This window comes from Akanthomyces muscarius, chromosome 4, assembly GCF_028009165.1.
Source record: "Akanthomyces muscarius strain Ve6 chromosome 4, whole genome shotgun sequence".
Lineage (NCBI taxonomy): Eukaryota > Fungi > Ascomycota > Sordariomycetes > Hypocreales > Cordycipitaceae > Akanthomyces > Akanthomyces muscarius.
Genome location: NC_079244.1, coordinates 2,667,362 through 2,689,226, shown reverse-complemented (window position 1 = coordinate 2,689,226; position 21,865 = coordinate 2,667,362). Strand labels below are relative to the sequence as shown.

Genomic DNA, 21,865 nt, shown 5'->3' with positions numbered 1-21,865 from the left:
AGAAAAGAAAATCGAATTTACGGCCATTGACATTTGATGTTACGCCCGCCGGTTGAAGCATGTCCGAGAACATCCAGGTCGGTCATTCGTGTATCGCAGCTTCACTCTCGTTTACATGGAGCGATTGCAAGCCAAACTATTTGCTTAAAGCGCAATTCGATTCGTCAAAAGACTAAGAAAGATTTGAAAAAGGAGAATTCATGCATCTGGAAAATAGTACGACTGGAGCATTTCATCTTCACAATTATAGCCCGACGTTGATCAATTTTTTGTGTGTTCCCGAACCAAATCCTCTAAGCCTGCAAAACTCCTAAAAGAAAAACGCCGAAACTTAAAAAAAAAGGCAAAATGCCCTACACTCACCCAATCCTCGCCTACATGGCACACTGATATGGGCCAGAGTTGGCGAAAAACTCAGCTGCCCTCCTCCTAAGCGGCCGTCTACTGGCGTGCTACTTCCTCCGCAGCGCGTGCCTGACGGAGCGCTTCCGCTGCTTCATCCTCGTGCCTCAATTGGATCGTAAGTTCTGCAGCCCTGGTAAGTGCCCCTTGGGACTGTACCGAACGTCCAATCTTTTGCAGGAGATCGCTCGCCAACAGGAAGAAGTCCCTTCTCAACTCGGTGTCAACATCAATCCATTGTTCAGTACGATCCATGGCTTCCCGGAGAAGTCGAAGTAACGGCTCCCAGTTCCGTTCTTCTTCTTCCTTTGCCCATTCCGCCTGCTCCTGCAATCTAATGCGTCGGGCAAAACCAATCATCAAATCGTAGTGATCGGTCTCCTCGTCAAAGTGTGGCATCTTGTATTGATTGGTGTTGATTTATGTTGACTGGGGATTATTTGGTAATGATCGTTATAGTTGGTGAAGGATGGTTGGTGAAATAGAGGAATAGTCCGATGAGGATACTGAATGTTGCTGTAAACTGGGTTCGCAAGTCCCTATATATACATTTAGACAACAAAGGCCTGGGGAGATTGAAATGACTGAGCTGTAGTTTCCTATCAAGTCGATTTGTGTCCGCCTCAGAACACCCGTGGACGTGATGCTAAGCACACCACAAAGTGCGAGATAAAGACGGAATACATGGCCAACAAAGCAATGTGAACTTTGAAAGAATCAAAATACACACAATTTTGTAGAAAAGCATCAAAGGCCTATTGATGTCGTCGATCTTTGTCCGCACTTTAGCACAATGCTCAATAAAAGCCGTGAATGTGATGCTAAGCGCATCACAGAGCACAAGATAAAGACGGAGTGATTTGAGTTCGACAAGTATATATGAAAAAGCACATGGAGCATCAAAAGAATTCGATTGTACTTAGTTTCTTTAGAAAACGTGAAAGGGCCCATTAATGTCGTCAATCTTTATACGCACCACTCGGTAAAAAGTCGTGGAAGTAACGCTAAGTACATCACAAAGCGTGAGATAGAGACACAGTAACTTCTGTGCTGCAATTATCTCCTCCTCTAGTAAAAGTAAATGTCAAACTATCACCTCACATGCTCTATTAGTACAGTCGTTACTTTGTTGTCTTCTTTGGGTTTGCTCCGGCGGACAAGGGCTCGACACAACTTACACGCCGCCCGCCGAAGCAAAGAAGCAATGGCCACTCCTCCAACGACAAGCGCCGCATGCAAAGAAGCGACTGTTTTTCTTGCAGTTTCAGCACTCTTCCAAGGAATCGAAAATGTCAGAGAGAGAGAGAGAGAGAGAAAACTTATTTAAAGGTCGGCGCGGCGCCCCTACGATGCCTAAGTAAGTACACTCAACCACAACCCCCTCCCACCACTTACCAACCAGACAAATACTTACTCACAACCCCTCCTGCCACTTACCAAACATACAACATGCCTTTTATCGGCGAAACAGCGGCCGCAGCCCCTGGCAACGGCGAGAGCAGAACGGTCAAGAAGGAGTGGTTGGCAGCTCAAAAGAAAAGGGCTAATGAAGCGAGTGATCTCGAAACAGAGATTGATGGCGAAAGGGCACTGGCGATCGTTGAGGCAGCACTGTCCAAAGCGAAAGAGTGGAATCTCAAGAGCGACGAGATTGGCCTATGGGAGGTGAAGAGAGTCGTTCTCCTGGACTTGGGACGCGACGATGATGCAATGGTTGCCTGGCACGAGTCCACACAAGTGATGGCTCGACGTCCCCCTGTGGCTGGCGGCGCCAACTCGTAGCGACGGTCGAAAGGTGAGTCGGTCTACCCTGGCGCTGGCGAGGCAGGGACCTCGCTTTTGTTTTTCCATTGTTCTTTGGAAGGAGTTTGGGTTTCTGTATCCTTAGTACTTTGGTTTTGATTGATGAAAATGAAATTCTTAAAAGAGGACATCGCGGCCACATTTACGGTCTGTGACGGTTGTGCGTTTGGATGTGGGGAAAAGAATGTCATGAATTGACGAATCCATTAAATGCCATTGACGAGGCAAGCATTATTAATGCCAGAAGAACCCGAGCAATAACCCCCGATCTGGAACTGTTAGCAAACAACAGCATATGTAGTGGCGCGGAAGCACAGTGCAGCAGAACGACTCTGCAGATGGCCCTCATGACGGGGCTATCGTCTTCTCTGTCCAAGCGAGCTTTACATGGGCAGGGAAGAAAGGACGATTGAGAGAGGCAGTAGAAAGTAGTTGCCGGGCAAGACCCGCAAAGTGTAAGATTACGAACCGGGCGATGCTTGGATCTGTAACTAGAGATTGCTTCAAGGGTGGGTGTGAGTGGTGGTGGTGGGCCGAAGATCTGGGGAAGAGGGTGCCAAAAATACAGACAATTTTAAAAATAGAGTTGCTGCAATTTCTCCCCATATAATCTCATTTGATAGGGTGAATTTATATATATAAAGAAAGGAAGGAAGAGAAAAGGAGAAGAAAGGGCCTAGTAGAGAGGCTGAACTACAGATTGAAAAGGGGTGTTGTGATGCGACGTGTTTCACGACGAAAGCCTCCAGACGAAGGGACGGGACCTTGGACGAGAATCAACAAGAGGTGAAGCTAGTGATGATTTTACGTTGGATGGCGTGTCCCACTCAAAAAAAGGAGTCGCCAAACTGGGCGTTGTTTTTAGCACCATGCAGCCAAAAGCAATGGAGGAGCCAGCCACCACCAGCCATGCTCGTCGCCGATGCTAGTCGGAGTGAGGCTTTCAACGGGGGGGGGGTCTCGTGTGGGCATCAGGCGGTCTATACTTGGCAATCTACTAACATCTAAAACGAGAACGAGGGCCTACTTTGTTCGAGGCTCTTCATAGATACTACAGAGACACTGGAGAGAGAGAAAGGAGTCATACCTGTACACGCAAGAGGGTGATGAATGCAATTTCCTGTTGCGTATGCTTCATCTTTCGTGCATGTCCATTGGGGAAGCACGCGTCGTCGTCATGGACAAAAGGAACAACTCGGAAGCAGAAGACGTCGTACCGGGGGCGTGGGAGGCGCGTGGGAAGTGGGCGGGGTTGATCGTCGAACCGCTACCGGGTCAAGTCGGAAACGTGGCAGTCGTTGGCTCCAAGCACAAAGACCAAAAGACGGACTGGACTGGTGGTGGACAATAAAAACGAAATGGTACCCGAAAGGGTTTGGCGCGGGTATGCTCGCGGCCGAGGGAGGCAGAGGCCAGGTCAGGTCCAAGAGAAGAAGAAGGAGAGGAAGAAGGGGACGAAGAAAGCATGTGAAGATGCGGGTTCGGGCCATGTGTGCGAGATGGAGACCCCGATAGCTGCATGTCCTCGCAACGTCGATGGAACGAGAACGCGAGCAAAGGCGTTTTGCTAGCCCCGGCTAGTTTTGGGGGAAAACTACCCCTCCTTTTTGGAGGTTGGTGTGTGTGTGTGTGTGTGTGTGTGTGTGTGTGTAATGTACATGAAAAGGGGCAAGTACGAGGTTCTTGATGAGAGCATTTCGGTGCAAGACGAGGGAGTTGTCATTGGGAGCTGGGATAGTGATACACAAGCAACAACCCGCCGCCAGTGTTATAGTCAGTCTCGGAGCAGAGTAAGAAAAAGAGGGACGTTTGTTGGCCAGTGCTCTCGGAGCTCTTGACAGCTGTAGTTTAGCACCCGGCCGTCGATGTCGTTGGAAGGACGCTAACTTGTAATTCCTTCTACCGATGCCGTGGTGCGTGCGTGGTGTCTCCGTAACAAGGTGGAAGGGAGTATATTCGACTTCGACTTGTGAGACTTGTCTCGCAGTCAAGTCTGCATTGAGAATCGCTGTCTCTTCCATCCAGCTTCTAGCGCCAAAGGTGCTCGGACGTTGGAGAAGCATGGGAAATAAAAGGAGAGAGGCCCAGAAGGAGGCGTGTCGTCAAACAGTGCGAGGCACGATCCCTGCCATCTGCAAGCCCCAAGTTTGGCGGTGCCGTCATGATCGACTCACAAACGTTGGGCAGCCAGGTCCGGAGCAACGACTGGGCTAGTCAGTCCGAGGGCGTTTTTGGGGGGGGGGGGGGGGGGGGGGCAATTTGATATACTGAGCAAAAACGATTGTCTTGCCCGCATGAGAATGCAATTTCATCACAATCTGCATCAGACACGTCAGTTGCCTTGCTCCATTGCCCGCCGTGCCCGCCCTCTGAGACGACTCTTTGCTGAGTAGAAGGATTTCAATTTCCACACGCATAGCCTTGTCCGGAGATGATGAGGGCGCTAGATCAGCCCAGAGGCGCCCCAAGCCTGCCGGCCTCGTCGCCAGTCTCAGGGCTCCTCCCATTTGGCCGGAGGAGAGATGTGCGGTGCTGCATGCATGGATGCAGGTGCAGGTGCAGGTGCAGTGGATTGTCCAGTTTTCCGTGCGAGACACACGCAACCAACCAGGGACCAGGCGGCAGCCCAATTGCGTGCATGTATAGCGCTGCGTCTTATTATGGTGAATCAAGTGACGAGGCACAAAGGTCCGGATGTCGTTCGGCCATCTCATGTCGAGGCCACGGAATGAACAGTGCGTTCCGTTGGTGACGGCGTGTGCTGCGCATAACATTGATGGCTCATCTGTGATCTCCAAAGACGAGGCAGAGAGAATCCACTTGCCACATCTTGGGGGGAAGAGTGAGATCCAGCCTGGCATGAACGAGAGAGCAACAAGAGCAACAAGTGCTCCAATAGACCGCGACTGAATGGCATGACGGGCTGCCAGGCTAATACCAGTCAAGTCTAGGGAACTTGGCAAGCCCGCAAGGTGCTGACAGCACCGCCCGCGTGCCCTGAAGAGCAAAGCAGCAAAGGACCACCCCGCTAGCGGTGAACCCACTGTACCAGTACCCAGCGAGGGCCGCGACTCCCCAGCGTCCTTCCGGGGCTCCGTTGGCAGGCTGTCTTTGGCTTTTTCCAGGCGGCCGAGACCTGCTATTACAATGGGGAACAAGGGCCCGGCGGTGGCGACATGGCAGTGGTGGTTGAGGCCAATATTGGTAGTATTGTCAACAGATTGTTTCTGCAATTCAGCAAAAACAAAATTCAGCAAGAAAAAAAAATTGGTACGAATACTCTTCAATTGCACTGTCCAGAGTCGTACTCGTAATCCAGTCCGTACCTTGGCGGTTGATCAGCGCAACAATGGCGGCAGTCAACCAGAGCCAGACAAAGACAGCCCACACCATCTTAGCTAGCCATCCACCGAAAGCTCAGCGCACCCACTCTGCTCTGCGCCCCCCAGACAATTCCCCTCTTGCCCCATGTCTGCCCATGTCTGCCCATGTCATGCCCCGTCTTTTGCACACACAACCATCCCCACGCTTTCGTCTGCATCCCGCATCCCCAAATTTGCCTAGCTAGCCACCCATCCACGCCTACCAGTACTAGTAGACTTCGACGTCGCCTACCTTTTGCCCTCGTTTTGCTCTTTACTGGTACCTCTTGGTTGAAATATACTTTTCTCAATACTCTTGGCCAGGCAAATTCCCACCCCTCCCCCACCTTCCCTCTACGCCACCCCGGTCTCTGCCCTCCAACCCCTGCGCATATGTGGTTTGCGGGCTCTCGCTGCCTTGCCACGACCTAGCAGTACAGAGTCATCACCCCAGCGTCCTTTAATACCTGCCCACGCCCGCCCCTCGGCTCGCCCAGCGCCTCTGTCCATAATACCCCAGGGTTTTCCTTTTTTTCCTTTTTCATCTTGCTGTCCGACTGTCTGCTTTCCTTTTCATCTACGATTTTTCATGTGCTCAGCTTGATACCCCTGCGTTGAATGCAACACCACGACACCGACTGTCCTGATCCGAACCCAATCTCTGCCTGCTTCTTGGACGGCACTGTGCCGCCTACCTACCTAGCTCGCTACCCTACAGCACACTACAGCGCTCACCGTTTCCGCTACCGTACAGCGCTCCGCCAACCCACCCGGCGCCGCCCCCAGCTTGCCCCAGCCAGTGAGCCAGCCAGCCAGCCACTGTGAGCCTGCCTGCCCTGCTTTGCCAGTCGCCTCGCCGGCCTTGGTCAGCTGCAAAGTCGCTCCGCTGAGCCGTCCGCCATTTTTGAAAAAATTCCCGCCCCTCTGCGCTCCTCTCCAGCCTGCAAGTACCAGTACAGCGCCTCCCACCAAACCGTCACATCCACTTTTCCTCCCGTCACCATCCAGAGCCGCATCCATGCTCGCCGTCCAGCAGCCTCCCAGGATGGGTTCTTCACAGCCCGATTCGGATCCCTTTTTGCCCTTTGGCTGTAAGTCTTCATCGCCCCCCTCATGCGCCCTCTCTCCCGCTTCAATTTGAGCCGCTTTGCGCTCCTCTCCGCCCACGCACTCGCCAACCCGACCTCCCGTACTAACACGCACCTTCCTCGCAGACTCGATGGACCAGAACCAAGATGGCCTCCTCGACGCCCCCGACCCTGCCGGCGCGCCGCTTCTTAGCGAGACCGACACCAAGTTCCTGAGCTCCTTCTTCGAGGACATGTCGTCCGCCCAGTACAACATGCCCTCGTTTGGCGAAGGCCTACACTTCAGCGACGCCTGGTTCGATCTGCCCCCGCAGTTCATGGGCACCGCGACGTCGTTTGGGCCTCAAGCATCCGCCCTCCCCAACCCAGACGCCTTCCTCGGCGAACATCTTGATTTCAACGGAGGTGCAAGCTCTGCAGCCCAGCTCATGCGACCCCCTTCGGCCCCCATGACCCAGCAGCCACAGCCTCAGCACCGCCCAATCTACCAGCAGCAGCAGCAGCACCAACCGCAGCTTCAGCAGCACCAACAGCATCAGCCCCAGCCCCATCGACATCACTCTGACGATGTCCTGAATGCCGCCGCGACTCTTCTGCAGAACAACAGCGCCAGCCCCCGCTCCAACGGCAAAGGCAAGGAGCCGTCCCCCGGCGCCCGACGGCCCATCGGCCCGCCCATGGGTCATCTTCGCCACCAGCCCATGGACGAGTTCAAGGTCGAGAGTCAACGAGACCTAGAAAACGAGGCCGACAACAACACATTTACCGACTGGATGTTTGGATCCAAAGACCGCCAGGGCTCCAGACAGGTGCAAGTCAACGAGCTGCACTGGGGTTCCGACGCCAACTTTGGCAACGTCCAAGGCTACGTTCCCGCCCCAAACAAGGACAACGTCGACGGGCACCACAAGGTTCAGATGCAAGTTCTCGACTGCCTCGAGCCCAGCAATAGCGTCCCCAACACTCGCAGCGGCAGCCCGACTGTGGATCCGCAGCGCGTGGCGACGCAGCAGTCGATGGCCTTGGGTGAAGACGCGGATGCCCCTCCCCGCAAGCGACGCAAGAGCAAGCTGCAACGAGGCATGGGCTTCGACGACGATGACGAAGAAGATTCCAAGGGCGCCTTCAGCAAGTCCAAGAGCCCTCAGGGCAGCAGCAACGGTCTGCCTTCACCCCCGGCCGAGTCTGGCGCGCGCCGCCGCAAATCGGGCATCAACAAGGGGCCTCGCGAAAACCTCAGCGAGTCGCAAAAGCGAGAAAATCACATTCGCAGCGAGCAGAAGCGCCGCACCCTCATCAAGGAGGGCTTCGACGACCTGTGCGAGTTGGTACCCGGGCTCAAGGGCGGTGGCTTCAGCAAGAGCACCATGCTCACCATGGCGGCCGAGTGGCTGGAGCAGCTCCTCCAGGGCAATCAGACTTTGTCGGCTCAACTGCAAGGCATGGGACAATAAGGCCTTGTGCCATGTCGTTTTTGTCTTCTTCGACTTTTCCTTGACAGTCATTTTCATGTCTTGACGAATGCATGCGTGTACACAGTAACCATTTTTCAGGAGTTGGGCGCTCTTTTCGGGGCCAAGAAAATTATGCCCCTGGCTCATTCACACCACCTTTTCTGGTGTCATTTTCTTTTCGATGCTCAGGGGAGAAGGGTCTGTTGGGAGCATATGGGAACGGGTTTGACAACTTGGCTCCCTCTTTTTTGATTTATTTTCTTTTAGAATGGGCATTACAAAATGGGGCTTTGCGGCCAGGCGACGTTGGATCCGCCGATGGTGCAAGATGTGCACCGTGATGGTTTCTTTGTTTTTTATGATATCCCTGGAAATAACAGATCATGTTTCTTATTCATTAATCCTTGACTTTCTCTCGTTTGCCTTGCTGTGAAGCTTTTAGTCTCAACTGGTGCAGGTGCCAACTACGAACTACGGCTTAGCCTCAGATGACTACGATCGATCTAGAAAATACGATTTGGCCTCGGACAGCTACGACTCGGCCTTGGATGAAATCCCACAATGTCACGGGTGCACCGTTACGAGTCGGTCCGGCTTGCCAAGAGATGTAGTCAAGTAGCTTTTTGATTCCATCTACACTAGAGAATTGCATCTACCAAAAGTTTTTCGCATTTCCTCTTTCCTCTCCCGTAAAAACGCCAGCCTAAAAAAAAGAGAAAAAGAAAGAAAAAAAGGAACCAAAGGACTCGAGAAAAGGCAAGGAACCCAAAAAGAGTACGACACAACTGTCGACAAGTCTTTTTCATTTGCAAGTCTGCACCTGCTTTTCCACTGCAGGATGCAAACCACCAACACCTCTTGCTATAAAACTCATACATGCAAAAACCAATGAGACAGCACATGTTGTCTAGCTCAGGTCCATACCTTCGGCGCCGGCAGCCGGCGCAGCGCCGTTGGCAGTGGCCGTCAGGTCGACGGCGCCGTCATCACCGATGAGACGCTTCTCCGACTTGCTCACAAACTCAATGCTGCGGGCGGGATCGTAGAAGAGCTGGAAGCTGCGCTGGACGTCCTCGATGGCGACCTGCTTGGCGCGGCGCTTGGCGGAGAGGAGCTGCGAGGTGCTGATGAGGTTGCTCGCGTAGCGCAGGCCGGCCTCCTGGCCAATCTTGGTCAGCAGCGCGAGCGCGTCGGCCGAGACGTCAATCTCCTCCTCCTGCGCGCGGAGCGTCAGGATCTGCTTGATCTCGTCCGAGGCGTAGGGGTGCGTGTTGATGATGACGACGCGGTCGAGGAAGTCGAGCGGCAGGCCGTGCGGGCTGCGGTAGTCGGTGCCGCGGATGCGCGCGTGGCCGCGGTTGCTGGCCATGATGACAATGGGCGCCAGGTCGTCCTCGAGGGCGCGGTTGATGTACGAGAAGCACTCAATGTCGAGCATGTGCACCTCGTCGATGAAGAGCACGCCGGGCACAATCTCAGCCTTGCCCTCCTCCTTCCACTCGCCGACCTTGGTGTTGATCTGGTCGCGGATCTCGCTGCGAATCTCGCCCGTGTCGCCCGAAAAGAGCGCGAGGAAGCCCTGCGTGCGCGAGTTGATGACGTCGATCTCGTGCAGCGTCACCGTGTGGACAACCTCCTTGCGCTTCTGCAGCTCGCCGTCGGGGCACTGAAGGAACTTGGTGTCGACGCCCATGGCGTCGTAGTCGCGCGAGCGCGCGTACGAGCGGCCGAGCTTGGTGATCTTGCCCGACGACTTGTCAATCGAGATGATATCGCCGGCCATCACGCGCTCCTTGGTCATGGCGTCAATCATCTTGGTGCCCATGTCGTAGACGGCCTCCATATCGGTCGTCTTGATGGTCAGCTTGCCCTGCTTGGCAGTGCCGGTGACGCTGCGGTCAATCTGAATCTCGACAACCTCGCCCTCCATAATCTCACTCTCCTCCTTTATGCGCACACCGATCGACTTGCGGAAGGCCTGCGTGAGGGCTTCCGTTTTGGACATTTCGAGGGAGAAGATTTCGGACGAGGCGAGCGAGGTAAAGGGCACGTCGGGGCCGAGCGACTGAGCCATGCCCATGGCAATGGCAGTCTTTCCAGTGCTGTCAAATAAAGTCAGCATTCGAAAAGAGCGGTTTTCAAAGGCCGTGCTACCGCGGCGAGAGAAGGAAAAGGCTTTGTCATACCTGGGAGGTCCAGCAATCAGGCAGGCGCGCCCAGCAATCTTGCCATCCTTGATCATCTGCAGAATGACAGCTGCAGCCTTGCGCGCCTTTTCCTGGCCGACAAGGCCTTGCGAGGCAGCACGGGGCTCCAGGGTCGTGGCATCGACGCCGAGGCCGCGAATGTGAGAGTGAGCTGCGATGAGGTTGAGACCGCGAAGGTCCTTGCTCTCGGAAACGGTTACGAGCGGCTGGTTCACGGCATCAATTAGCATCGAAAGCGACCGGAAGAAGCTAGGCAAGTTAAAATTCAGGCAAATCGCTACTTACAGCAGCCATCTTGTTGGTTTTGGCGCACGTGAACCGGCAAGAATGTTTGTCTGTTGGGGGGGAGTAGTGAGAGAGTTGCGAACGGCCGCCCGTGCTCGCGGTGCCCTTTGGAAAAAGGCAGTGGCTCGCTGCGAAGCTTCATTGTGGCTAGTGTGTGGCTGGTGGCGGATGTGGCTGTGTCCGTTTCGTCCTAGCGCAGCGTTCATTGTTTAATAAGGCTACAGAAAACCCGCCGTGCCACCAACACCACGGAGCGTGCTTACACCTCGACTCGGCGTACTTGCACCTCACTTTCACAATACATATTGATTCTTGAATTTGCCGTGTTTGCTATAGCTCTGGTTCAATTATTAGCGTTCACTCACGCTCATCAACACTTGGATCACACCAAACCAATGTAAACAAAAAAGACTATCAAGATCTCACTTCAAAGGGACAGAAATGAAAATGAGAATTGGGAACGGCCAGGCCATCATCTTGAGCGGGCCACCCAGAGCGGACCCCGAAAGCACGCAGGTGGTTACGCGTATCCAAAGGTCGGGGGACCCGGGAACCAGCGAGGCAGGTAATCGCCCCAGCCATAATAGTTGTCATATCCATTTGGATGGCCTGCACACATTCTGACGTCCTCCATGCGGACACCCTCGGGGAGGTTATCCGGATTAACCTTCATCACGCCGAGCCGGCCACAGATCTTGACGGGGTTGACTTCCTCGTCCACCTGCTGGGCCGCCATGGCGGAGGCGGTAAGGCCAGCAATCATCACCGCAGGCAGCTTCATTCTGTTCTCAAATATACATTTCAGTGAACGTGTTCTACCTTGTTGGGTGTCTGCTTTTGTCACCGTCCATGATGGAACGAGCTTAACACTCGAAGCGATACTACTTACTGGCCGTGGGTAGCTTGGGTAATGTTGTTGAGCAGCTGTTAGAATTTGACTTGGTAGGAATGACAAAAGATGAAAGACATCTACGCTTTATATAGTAAATGCTCTGGGGTGCAATGAGTTAGGCTGCCGAGTGTCCCATAATCAGGCAGCTGCGAAGGAGCACTGGCCAGGCTGGCCTCTGGGTGCGCCACCGCACCGCCCGCACAATGGACTTTCAAGAGGAACAAGGGTAGATTAAGATACTAAAATGATTCTCCTTTGGTTCTCCAATGACGCCAAATAGCCATCGCGCACATGCTGGTATATCTACACTAATTGAGGATTCTCGATAGCTGTCTGCGCGCTGCTTGGCCAATTGGTGCAAACGCCCGCTTCCGATGTCCGAACCCTGCAAAACGGCCAAGTAAAAGTCAAGCCAAAGCAAAAATGAAAGAGTGAAGCAATTAACAGTACTGGTGAAGCAGGCTCAAAATCGGCCGCAAATCGCATGGCTTCCACCATCATCATCTCCTAATAAGAGATGGGGATGGAAACGGGCTATGCTCCGTGAGTTTTCTTTTTTTGTTGCTGTCATCTCCTAGATGGAGATGACCTTCAAGGCTCGTCACCCTTGCTTTTAAACTTGTCAAGCTGGACAAATGTTCTGGTACGAAATAAATGTTCAAGTGTTGAACAATGGCATCAAAGAGTTGCGGAGTGGAGAAATTCTCCTGCCATGCATGCATGTTGGTCGATCGCAGCCACAGTGAATCCAGTGACTTCTGCAGCTCGCTCTTTGCCGATTCGATTTCTCTCTTCGCGGCTGCCAGTGAAGCCGTAAGATTCTGCATCTGGTCTTGCTGGTTTTTGACTGATGCCGCGTCAGTCTGGCGGTTAGCATCGCTTGTAGTTTGTAAAGCCGAAAGCTCTGTTCTCATGTCTCCGATGGCCTGAGCGGATGCTGTCGCCGATTGCGTAGCAGCTTCAACCTGCACACGCAAGCTCTCAGACATCTCTCTTTCTTTGTCAATCATCTTTCCGAAGCTGTCGGCTATGCGCCTGAATTCGCTTTGCAGATTGCCTTCCACGGCTGAAATATGCGGTTGCACAAGGCGCAGAACCCTCTCATCCGGTACGATTCTATCGCCGCTCTGCCAGAGAAAGTGTGTCATTTTGTCCTGCAACTCCGTTTCCAGCTCAAGATAAAGGCTTTGTGCTGTTATGGAATCCATCCTTTGAGTTTGAACACTGCCAATGGTCATGTCGGTCTTCTGATCCATGACTGGATCCTTATTCTTTGACTTATTCGAGACCATCTGCCATGCTTCAACTTTGGCTAGCCTCGACTCCAAGTCTGTAAAGGCCTCCTGCTTGATGACCCGATCTGACTGAGATGAAATCTTGATCTGGTCCTCGATCTTGGTCTCCAAAGCCACCAGTCTAGCGTTCGTACTCTTCAGCTCGGCTTGTAAGAATTTTGAAACTTCTTTTTCTTGGGATAGAGTGTCTTGCAAGTTTTTTGCGACTTCCTTTTCTTGAGCAAGATCCTGTTTCAATGTGGCTATCTGCACCTCATACTGATCTTTGATTCTGGATTGCAGCTTCTGGGACTCTTCTGCGCTCTGCTTCCTGATGACTGTTTCCAGGTTTGACCGCATCTGGGCCAGCTTCTGAGATTCTTGCATGGCATGATTCTGTATCGTGGCTGTGCGTGATTCGAAGGCATCCTTAATCTCGCACTGCAGCTTCTGCGACTCTTCTGTCATTCGATTCCGCAGCGAGACTTCCAGACTATCACGCAGCTGGGAGAGCTTCTGAGACTCTCGCATGGTATGACTCTGCAGAGCGGTTGTGCGTGACTTGTCTACTTCCTTAACCTCACACTGCAGCTTCTGCGACTCCTCTGTCACTCGATTCCGCAGCGAGGCTTCCAGGCTATCACGCAGCTGGGAGAGCTTCTCAGACTCTCGCATGGTATGACTCTGTAGAGCGGTTGTGCGTGCCTCATCAACTTCCTTGGTCGCACACTGCAGCTTCTGGACCTGTTCTGTGATTTGTTTCCGCATCGAAGCCTCAACAGTCTCGCGCATGTGACACATCTTCTCCTCAATACTAAGATTAATATCCGAAGATGTCTCGCTGGGAGGTGGTGTAAGATCATGGCGGTTATTTGCGTTGATGGATTGTGCAGCCGTTTCCATCTTTGAACACCAGGCGCTCATGGCATCCACTAGCTTATCGTCAATGGCCGTCATGCGTTGGGAGAATTTGGCCTTTTCCAAATCGGCAGCTTTTGAATGAACGTCGAGCAGATCGGCAGCGCTGGAAAAGTCTCCATTGTGGCAGCGCTTCACATCTTGGCGCAACTTTTTGCACTTCTTGTCGGCATTGTCACGCTGTATATACCAAAAAACGCGATCCGATATCATTTCGACGAGCTGCTTCATGCCTGGCACGTTGTCATCGGCGAGAAATGCTATTGTAATATTAGAATATGGGCCCAGGTTTCGATGCGTAAGCTAAGGGCTTACCATCAGAGGATTGGACAGCATGAGGCCGGGCAGGTCCTGGCTTTTGCGTGTAGTTTACTGCATCCGATGCATAGCGGGAACGCGGAGAGCCGCTGGATCCATATCGAGCACCCTCGTGGGGGTCACGGAAAGGGCGACCTCTGTCATACACCATGGCAAAGCCAATCGTTGTATAACGGTGGCACGGCTGTGAGAGCAGACGATGTCTGGAGAGAAGGCGGGAAAGGCGACCGGAGGGCACGTTGTACAAGGATTGAACAACTTCGTGAAAGGCTCTCAGTACGTTAAGTGTGCACCACGTTACCCATGTGGCGTGAAAATCGAAGGCGTCTTGTGTGATGCGAAATAACTGTAGTGCGGCAGGGGCCAAGAAGCGAGAGGCAAGAGAACAATGTCTAAGAGGGAAGAGTATTTCAAGGACAAGATAGTGTTATTTGAAGGTTGTGGAATCAGCGACTCGATCCTTTGAATCAATAGCTGTTCTTTTCCTGTTTTTGTTATGTTTTGTTTTGGTGCTGAAGTGAACTTTGGCAACCAGCGTTTGCAATGGCGGGCGGAGTGGCGCTGGCGTGCCGCGAGCAAACGGCGCTGACAGCTGGCAGGTGGCAGTAGGCAGGTGGCAGGTATGGTGCGGCTTTCCGCCAGCCGGCGACGATTGCCTAGATTCTGTGTCACCGCACAAATAGGCAGGGAGAAATAAGAGAGAAGTGTGAAGAAGAGAAAAGAAAAGAAAAGAGCAGCTGGATTGCTGCGAGTGCGAAAGCAGGGGATACAAACATTTTTTTCTCAACGTGCAGCAGCCCCGGCCAACATCATGCAGCGAGCTAATGGGTTGTACTGTGCCAATTAATCTCGGAGCGCCAACGGGCGACAGCGGATGGGCCTTGGACCCGCTACCGTAGTACGCTAGAGGTGACTGGCGCCAGGGTTTCTTCAAGAGGTGGTGTGGAGGACATTGCGGGTGGGTGATGTGTGACTTGAGAGAAACGAGAGTGTTGGAGATGATATTCCCAACAAGGGAGGCTATTGTGTGTCTAGGTATTCTTTCCGTCCCCCTTTTTTTCTTCTTCTAATCCCCTTTTATTTTTTCTTGCCTAGGCGGAACTTCTAATGACCTTGTGTTCATTGTCAGGATATTAGCACCCTAGGTGGTAGTTAGTGGTAGCCTACCTAATAAGGTGTCAGGGGTGCGGGTGGTCCACTGCTGGCCTGCTGTTAGCGTCCTCCCGGGCCGATCGCCTGTGCTCGCGGACTCGACGTGCACCAGAGTGCAGATTGCAGACTACAGACTGACCTGCACACTGCACACTTCAGATGCACGCTGCAGGCAGAAATCCTGCTCTGACTTGCTCTCACTCGCTCATACCAGTAGGTACAAGAGTCAGTGCTGGCAAGTGGCTGCAGAGAGGCTGTATCGACCCCTTATGCGCGCATGTCCTGGCACATGGGCAGACGGCAGTCAACCTGCTTTCTGTGTGTCTTGGTGTGCCTGGTGTCTGGAGGGGTGGGTGGGCAGCGTTGGGCTGTCTGTCGCTGTCGCATCCCCGCCGTCGTGCTTCTGGCAGAGAGCCCACATCGCCTCCTCCCAACACTGGCTAATAATCACGAGCAAAAGGTCCCTTTGCGCGCAGCCGACCATTGCCAGTCTGTCGGTTGGCCGAGAACAGGCGAGCGGGGACGGACGGGCGACTTAATCCAGTTTCACTGATCGCGGCAATAAAACCACAAGTCTGCGGGCCCTCAAACCCTGTTCCGGGCGGACATTAACACGTCGACGCAGTGGATCTCCATGCAGACTTGTCACGCAAGTCACGATAATTAATACGCTGGCGCGAATCCACGCCAGAAGCCACTCAAGCCACCTTTTAACCATGTAAGTAGCCCTGCTGCGTGGCCCTTGCTTGTCATGATTCACCGGTACACTGCCCGGAACTCTGATCCGTGCTGAGAATTCTAGCGGCTTCTGTCCAGACCGCGACGCGTGTGTCGGCTTCCCGCAGCTCACCTATTTATTAGCTTAGCCCGGCCAGGCCCCTGCCAGCCCTATGCATGGGTTTGGTCTTGCAAGACGTTGTTGCGGGTAACCCAAAAAAATATCAAAGCAATGCAATCGACTCCTAGTTGGCACTTGTAACAGAACGAAGAGCTAACAACAGAAATGAGAAAAGACGAAAAGATGGAAAGAGGGAAAAAAGAATTGGGAAATCACCATATATTGACAACCCAAGGAACATCTCAGCTCAATTCGTCTGAAGGTTGCTTGGGGCTGCTTAGCGTCAGCTTTGTTTCACGACAGACAAGGCAGTCAGTCAACCACACGCATTCACTAAGTACATTGTCACTACTTACCGGTGAAGTAGCCACTACAACACGTGATACACAACTCTGGGCAGTACTGTATTTCCTTCCTCGTTGTTAGGATTTGACTTTCCAGTCATCAGAATGGGGGTATATAGTGCCGGGCGCAAGGCTGCCTGTTTTGGAAAAGGCCGGCTAGTGTTTGGGCTTTAGGCAGATGGTTCGCACCGCCTGGCAGATGACTAGTTTAAAAATATAAAGTCATGGCTTGCCCCATGAATCGACATCTGATATTGCCAACATAATCATTCAAAATGTGCCCACCAGGTGTCGATCAAACCGAGCGGTCTCCGCAGAGGTTTTACATACTGGCACCAAAACTACAAAAATGCATCCGAAATCTTCAATATCTTGACAGGTTCTACTTGTTTGACTTGCTCCAGTCTAGGTCGTTACTACGTTCAAGCAGCGGCGATTCTGTGGCCATTTCTAGGGCACATGCCCAAAATGCCGTGACACACTCTCCATTGGAACGCCTGCCCAGCGAGCTGTTGGGTCTCATATTCTCCGACGAGGGTCTGGAATGCCGAGATATGCTAGCACTGGGACTGTCCTCGGCGTTCCTCTGGCAGCACTTTCTACGCAATTGCGCAAAGAGAAGCGATGTGGGAGTCCTCAGCGGCACGCCGCTGTTCAGTATCGGAAACTATCTGCGTCGCTTTCCTACGAGGGTGCCCGAGCTATTTCCCGAGGTCAATGACCTGAAAAGCAGATTAGCGGAGGCTGGATCAAGGCGACTGCCGGCCAGAGAATGGCTCGTAGGAGTAGTATCTTGGGGTGGCCGGATTTTGGAAGACGGAGTGGTGCACAGCTGGAAGAATACACTGGATTCTATCAAGAACCATGGACTTGGCGTCGCTACGCTGCAACGACTCGAGAGCGACTTGCGGCACGTCGCACAAGAGCAGGGCATCGGTGAGCCGGGCCAGAAGTGGTTCCTGCGCAACCTCCGAGCCAAGGAGTACGTGCGGCTAGAAGCCTCGCTAGAGCCAGACGAATCCGCACGGGATATCTCAGAAGTGGGTATTACAGATACCTTCGGAGTTGCAGATATTGATGACGCCAAGTTTGCTGGCCAAGGAGCCAACAGTCGAGCTCTTGTAGCCACCGTCGTATCCGCTCCATGGCTGTCGTTGGATACCGGGCTTTTCTTCATGACGCTATTTCCAAAGCCCGACCGTGAACATGACCAAATCCCTGGAGAGGCTGAGTGGGCAGGTCACGAGTTCGACATTGTATCGGAAAAGCAATGGCAGAGCCTCGACCATGGAGAATGGGCGGATGCCACAGACAAAATGAGGGTAGCGTCCAGAAAGCTTAGAAGCAGTGTTTTTGGAGAGTACTATTACGATGAAGATGATGATGATGGCGATGACGATGGTTAGTGATCGCTGAATCAGGGAATAAAGAACTATGCCGCCGTTGAAAGTGTGTGTTTTCGTGATGGTACGAGAGGCTTGACTCAGACACGGAGCGCCTGGGCGACCACAAACGGGCGGAGATGCGAAATCCGTGTGGCTCGTGCAGCGTTATGCAGAAAGGGCCCCAAGCAGATTTTGAAATTCATGTGAGAAATCGAATCAACGCAGATTTGGGCAGAGGTTGTTGAGAATGCGCCTGATGTATGCTGCAGGTGACCATGGAACGAGGTTGAAAGGATCAACGAGATGGTCAAACTTGGGACACCCACTGTAATGCGGACCCCACAGCGGGCTTCCCGTCTACCTAGGTACCTTATTTAGGTAGATTTAGTGGCCCAATTAATGGTGACAGTGGTACAGATTACTTCTCGGCCTTTAGGGTAAGTACCTACGTATATGGGCTGGCGCAGTTAAATCAAGACATTTTATGATGATTTTCGCACTTTCTATAACGAAGGAAGCAAGGAAATTGAACATGGTAGCACGAAATCTGTACGAACAAATAGCATGCCTATGGATGACGAGCAGAGGCAGGCTGTGCGCTAAAGGGAGTCACGAACCAACCAATGGCTGGCTACGCCCGCAGCGCCTTGGTGTGTTTGCACCAATGGAGTTGCACTGCTCCGCCCTTGTGCCACATGTACCACATGGCTGGCTGACGCAGCCAAAGGGTACATCGAGCCCTTCCCACGCTTGCTCGTCCTCGAGGCTTTGCCATCCCTTTCGTCTTTGAATTTCTTTGTGCTGCACCAAAGCAAATATATATATATCATCATCGCTCCCGCCGCTATCGCGAGTGCTTTTCGTCTGCATCATGCCATAGTACTAGACAGCCTTGGGTTGATAAAATAGATACGACACTCACCTCGCTGGGTCCATTGTCAGCCGCGCGCAGTTTCTCCGCCCAGCCAATCCTGCTGCACCCTACCGCTACTACTGGCCGCGCTGCAACAAACGTCCCACCCAGAAGCAGCGGTACGAGAGAGACAGCCCCCCCATCTTCAAGGTGCCCTGAATCACGCCTTGTTTGCCGCGTCTGGCTCCGTAGCCTCATTCAACGCCGCGCCATCACTTCTGGGCATTGCTTCTTTTCCGCCGCTCTGCCTCACGACTTCTTGCGGCGCCGCATCTCTCCTCGCCAACCCTGCCCGGACGCATCGCGACAAACACAGGGTCCGCCTCCCATCCACGCCCCGACGCCTCGTGTCGCCGTCGTCCGCGTGCTGGCAGTCGCAACCCGCCATCTGCGCGTATCTCCTATTGCCCTCGCCCATCAACTTCATTCAATCGTCTTGTCTCGTGTCCGTCAGCAACCCTGCCTCGGGGCCGAGCAGACTTCGGCCCCGTCCTCCCCCAGGGCCCTGACGCACTCTCCTCGTGCCTCTCCGGAATGAATTGGGCCCTCGCGCAATGGAAGCTGCGGCAAAGACGGTCGAGCTGTTGACGCAGCGCACATTACCCGACAAACCCTACTACCTATCCAACCACCCCGACTGGCGATACCGCCCCCGCCCCGACGACCATTTACGCCCAGAGGAGTGGCACTGTACACGCCTCCAGTACTCGACCTTGCTTGCCGAGGCCGATCGCGGCGTCCTCCTCACGCGCCCCGACTACGATATGCGCGAGGAACCGCCCAAGCCTGTCTCGCGAGACGTTACCGCGCTTTCCAAGGCTGGCGGCGAAAAGAAGAAGCTGTCGCTGAGCGACTACAAGAACAAAAAGACGGCCGCCACGTCACCCTCGGAGCCGTCCATCTCAAAGCTGCGAGAAACTGAGCGCGCTGGCGCATCTGCATCGACGTCCCCGGCTGGCTCTGGGGCACGGCTTTCTGATGCCCGCAACAATGCCGAATCCAGAAGATCACTCGATGCGCGACCTAGCGATGCGCGAAGGGATCGTCCTAGGGAGTCTGACGGAAAGCCGCGTCCCAAAGATTACATTGCGGATATGAGGTAGCGACTTCTTTTAACTCGAATTTTATTATCATCGAAGCACATCAGCTAACTCACCACCTAGCTTACCACCCAAACCGCCGCTGAAGAACTACCCGCTACCACCCCGACCACCATCGCCTGGCAGCAAGAAGCGCGTCGCAGACCACGACGACGATGCTAGACCACAAAAGCGGAGTCGACCCGAGAACACACGACCAAAGGATGATCGCCCATCCCACCGTGACGACCCTGTTCGAAAGAGGGATTCGTCACTCCACGGCCCTAGCAGCAGAGATTCTCCGCTGCTGAATGGCAAGAGCTCCATCAAGGCTGGCTCAGCCCCGGGCAAGAGCGCGTCCCCAGCAGGTCGTCCTCGCGGTGACTCGGTAAACGGAACACATTCTGGTACACTAAGCAAGCACACGCCTAAACAGGAAAGCCCCAACAAGTCTGTGGTTCCGCCTTTATTATCGCCACTGCGTCTAGGTCCAGGTTTCGACGACGATTCACCATCGAAGCATGATAAAAGAAGATCTGGTGGCACGCCACCGCGGTCGAAGAAACCAGAGCACGCGGTGGAGGAGAAGAAGCGCAGGCCCATGTTGACTCTGCCGCCACTTCTGTCACCAACGCTCCCAGCCATAGTCGAAGCCGCCCTCCTACGCAGAAAGCAGGGTTCGCCCCAGCCAGATGAGCGACCCAGGGAAAAGAGGGCATTTGTATCCAAACACAAGAAGAGCTCCTCGACGGACGAGAGCCAGGATGAGGTGCCTCAGAAACGCCCGCGTCGTCTAATGGTAACCTTGAAGGTTCCCAAGACGTCCCGCAAGTGGTTTCGACGGCTCATGGCCCCGCCACCCATTCGCGACCGCGATTATGACTCTGGTAGGCAAGACCAGGAGCGTTCTGCGGATGATGATCGACAGCATGCTCGAAAGCGTCCCGTTGCCGCACCTGAGCCTGAATCTGTTACGATGAAGAAGTCAAGGTCCTCCGACATACCAAGCACCAGTCGTGGACCTACGACGCCACCGCGAAAGAGCCAAACGGCCATGTCTCGTGTTAACTCGAATAAGTCGACTGCCAACACACCCGGCGAAACGATGACCCGGACGCCTTCAACTGGAACCGGCGACAAGCGGCTAAACGGCGTTGCCTCGGGGAAGACGGACGACAATGAGATCCGCACGAAGGAAGCTCGCATGCGAGAACTGGCAACACGGCTCAAGCATGAAGCCGACCCTTTGTTTCGCGGTGCTGCGCCCAACAGCCAGGACAGTCGGCCGCGGTCATCCAGTGACGATCGCTCCAGCCGAGATCCCAAGCTCGGGATGATACTTGGTGTTGAGAGCATCCTCACTTACATGCAATCCTTCCAGGCCCAGGATATGCGCTCGATCAGGCGCGACATGAAGCCTGACGGCAAAAATTGGCATGCCTTGCTCCAAATCGCCAAGTTTTATTGCCACGCGGCTCAGAACCAAAGGGAATCGCAGCACGGCAGGCCGGCATTTGCACTGCTTCTAATTCTGCAGTGGGTTGTTGCAGACGAGGTCATCAGGTGCAACTTACCATTGGCGTCCGGCCCCGACCCGTTCAAGGCGGCGTGCCAAACGCGCAACCAGTTGCTGCGCGAGATTCGCGACGCCTATTCTCACGTGGACAATCCTCGTCTGCGAGTCGAGTTTTCGCCCTGGTCGACCATGGACGACATCACCGAGACGATGGTTGGTGTGATGAAGCGGTGGTGCGCCGAGGAGGGTGTTAGCTGGCGCCCTACCCTGACCCCTCGCGACTATGGGAGGTAGTCAGGCCGGCCATTCGCGGGCATGGCAGTAACGAGAGGTGAGCGAGGGTCAAGAGGAGGGGAGGAGGGGAGGAAACGGGAGCACATAATCAACCATGAGCGTTTTCGCATGGAAAGGGAAATAACCTCTTGTGCTTTTTTTATACCCAGAATGGGACAAGGCATTTATGCTTTCAAATGTGGCGGCCCATTCAAATGTTTACACGGCGGCGTTGATATTTTTGTTGTTTTATACTGACCTTGTGTACTTTTGAGGAGGAAAGGAGCGAAAAATCTGGGAGCGATATGGCGGAGTAGAAAGGCGAAAACGGCCATGAATGTTTATTTGTTTTTCTGGTTCTT

General features: G+C 53.6%; 8 protein-coding genes across 8 annotated transcripts; 4 read left to right on the top strand and 4 right to left on the bottom strand.

Annotated features, from left to right (window-relative positions):
* Positions 1–441: 441 nt before the first annotated feature.
* Positions 442–801, bottom strand: LMH87_011571 (uncharacterized protein; the record flags this gene model as incomplete). Its single annotated transcript, XM_056200734.1, has 1 exon — positions 442–801. The coding sequence occupies one exon, from the start codon at positions 799–801 to the stop codon at positions 442–444; it is 360 nt and encodes a 119-aa protein (XP_056052554.1).
* Positions 802–1,851: 1,050 nt separating this feature from the next.
* Positions 1,852–2,184, top strand: LMH87_011570 (uncharacterized protein; the record flags this gene model as incomplete). Its single annotated transcript, XM_056200733.1, has 1 exon — positions 1,852–2,184. One exon carries the CDS (start codon positions 1,852–1,854, stop codon positions 2,182–2,184), a length of 333 nt encoding a protein of 110 aa, XP_056052553.1.
* Positions 2,185–6,585: 4,401 nt separating this feature from the next.
* LMH87_011569 (uncharacterized protein) lies at positions 6,586–8,109 on the top strand (the record flags this gene model as incomplete). The annotated part of the gene is made up of 2 exons (XM_056200732.1): positions 6,586–6,658; positions 6,782–8,109. The coding sequence occupies 2 exons, from the start codon at positions 6,586–6,588 to the stop codon at positions 8,107–8,109; spliced, it is 1,401 nt and encodes a 466-aa protein (XP_056052552.1).
* A 907-nt stretch (positions 8,110–9,016) lies between these two features.
* LMH87_011568 (uncharacterized protein) lies at positions 9,017–10,610 on the bottom strand (the record flags this gene model as incomplete). Its single annotated transcript, XM_056200730.1, has 3 exons — positions 9,017–10,211; positions 10,296–10,522; positions 10,602–10,610. The coding sequence occupies 3 exons, from the start codon at positions 10,608–10,610 to the stop codon at positions 9,017–9,019; spliced, it is 1,431 nt and encodes a 476-aa protein (XP_056052551.1).
* Positions 10,611–11,121: 511 nt separating this feature from the next.
* Positions 11,122–11,382, bottom strand: LMH87_011567 (uncharacterized protein; the record flags this gene model as incomplete). Its single annotated transcript, XM_056200729.1, has 1 exon — positions 11,122–11,382. The coding sequence occupies one exon, from the start codon at positions 11,380–11,382 to the stop codon at positions 11,122–11,124; it is 261 nt and encodes an 86-aa protein (XP_056052550.1).
* A 611-nt stretch (positions 11,383–11,993) lies between these two features.
* On the bottom strand, positions 11,994–14,154 carry LMH87_011566 (uncharacterized protein; the record flags this gene model as incomplete). The annotated part of the gene is made up of 2 exons (XM_056200728.1): positions 11,994–13,945; positions 14,001–14,154. The coding sequence occupies 2 exons, from the start codon at positions 14,152–14,154 to the stop codon at positions 11,994–11,996; spliced, it is 2,106 nt and encodes a 701-aa protein (XP_056052549.1).
* Positions 14,155–16,612: 2,458 nt separating this feature from the next.
* LMH87_011565 (uncharacterized protein) lies at positions 16,613–17,743 on the top strand (the record flags this gene model as incomplete). Its single annotated transcript, XM_056200727.1, has 2 exons — positions 16,613–17,377; positions 17,426–17,743. 2 exons carry the CDS (start codon positions 16,613–16,615, stop codon positions 17,741–17,743), a joined length of 1,083 nt encoding a protein of 360 aa, XP_056052548.1.
* Positions 17,744–19,189: 1,446 nt separating this feature from the next.
* Positions 19,190–21,524, top strand: LMH87_011564 (uncharacterized protein; the record flags this gene model as incomplete). The annotated part of the gene is made up of 2 exons (XM_056200726.1): positions 19,190–19,734; positions 19,799–21,524. 2 exons carry the CDS (start codon positions 19,190–19,192, stop codon positions 21,522–21,524), a joined length of 2,271 nt encoding a protein of 756 aa, XP_056052547.1.
* Positions 21,525–21,865: the final 341 nt, after the last annotated feature.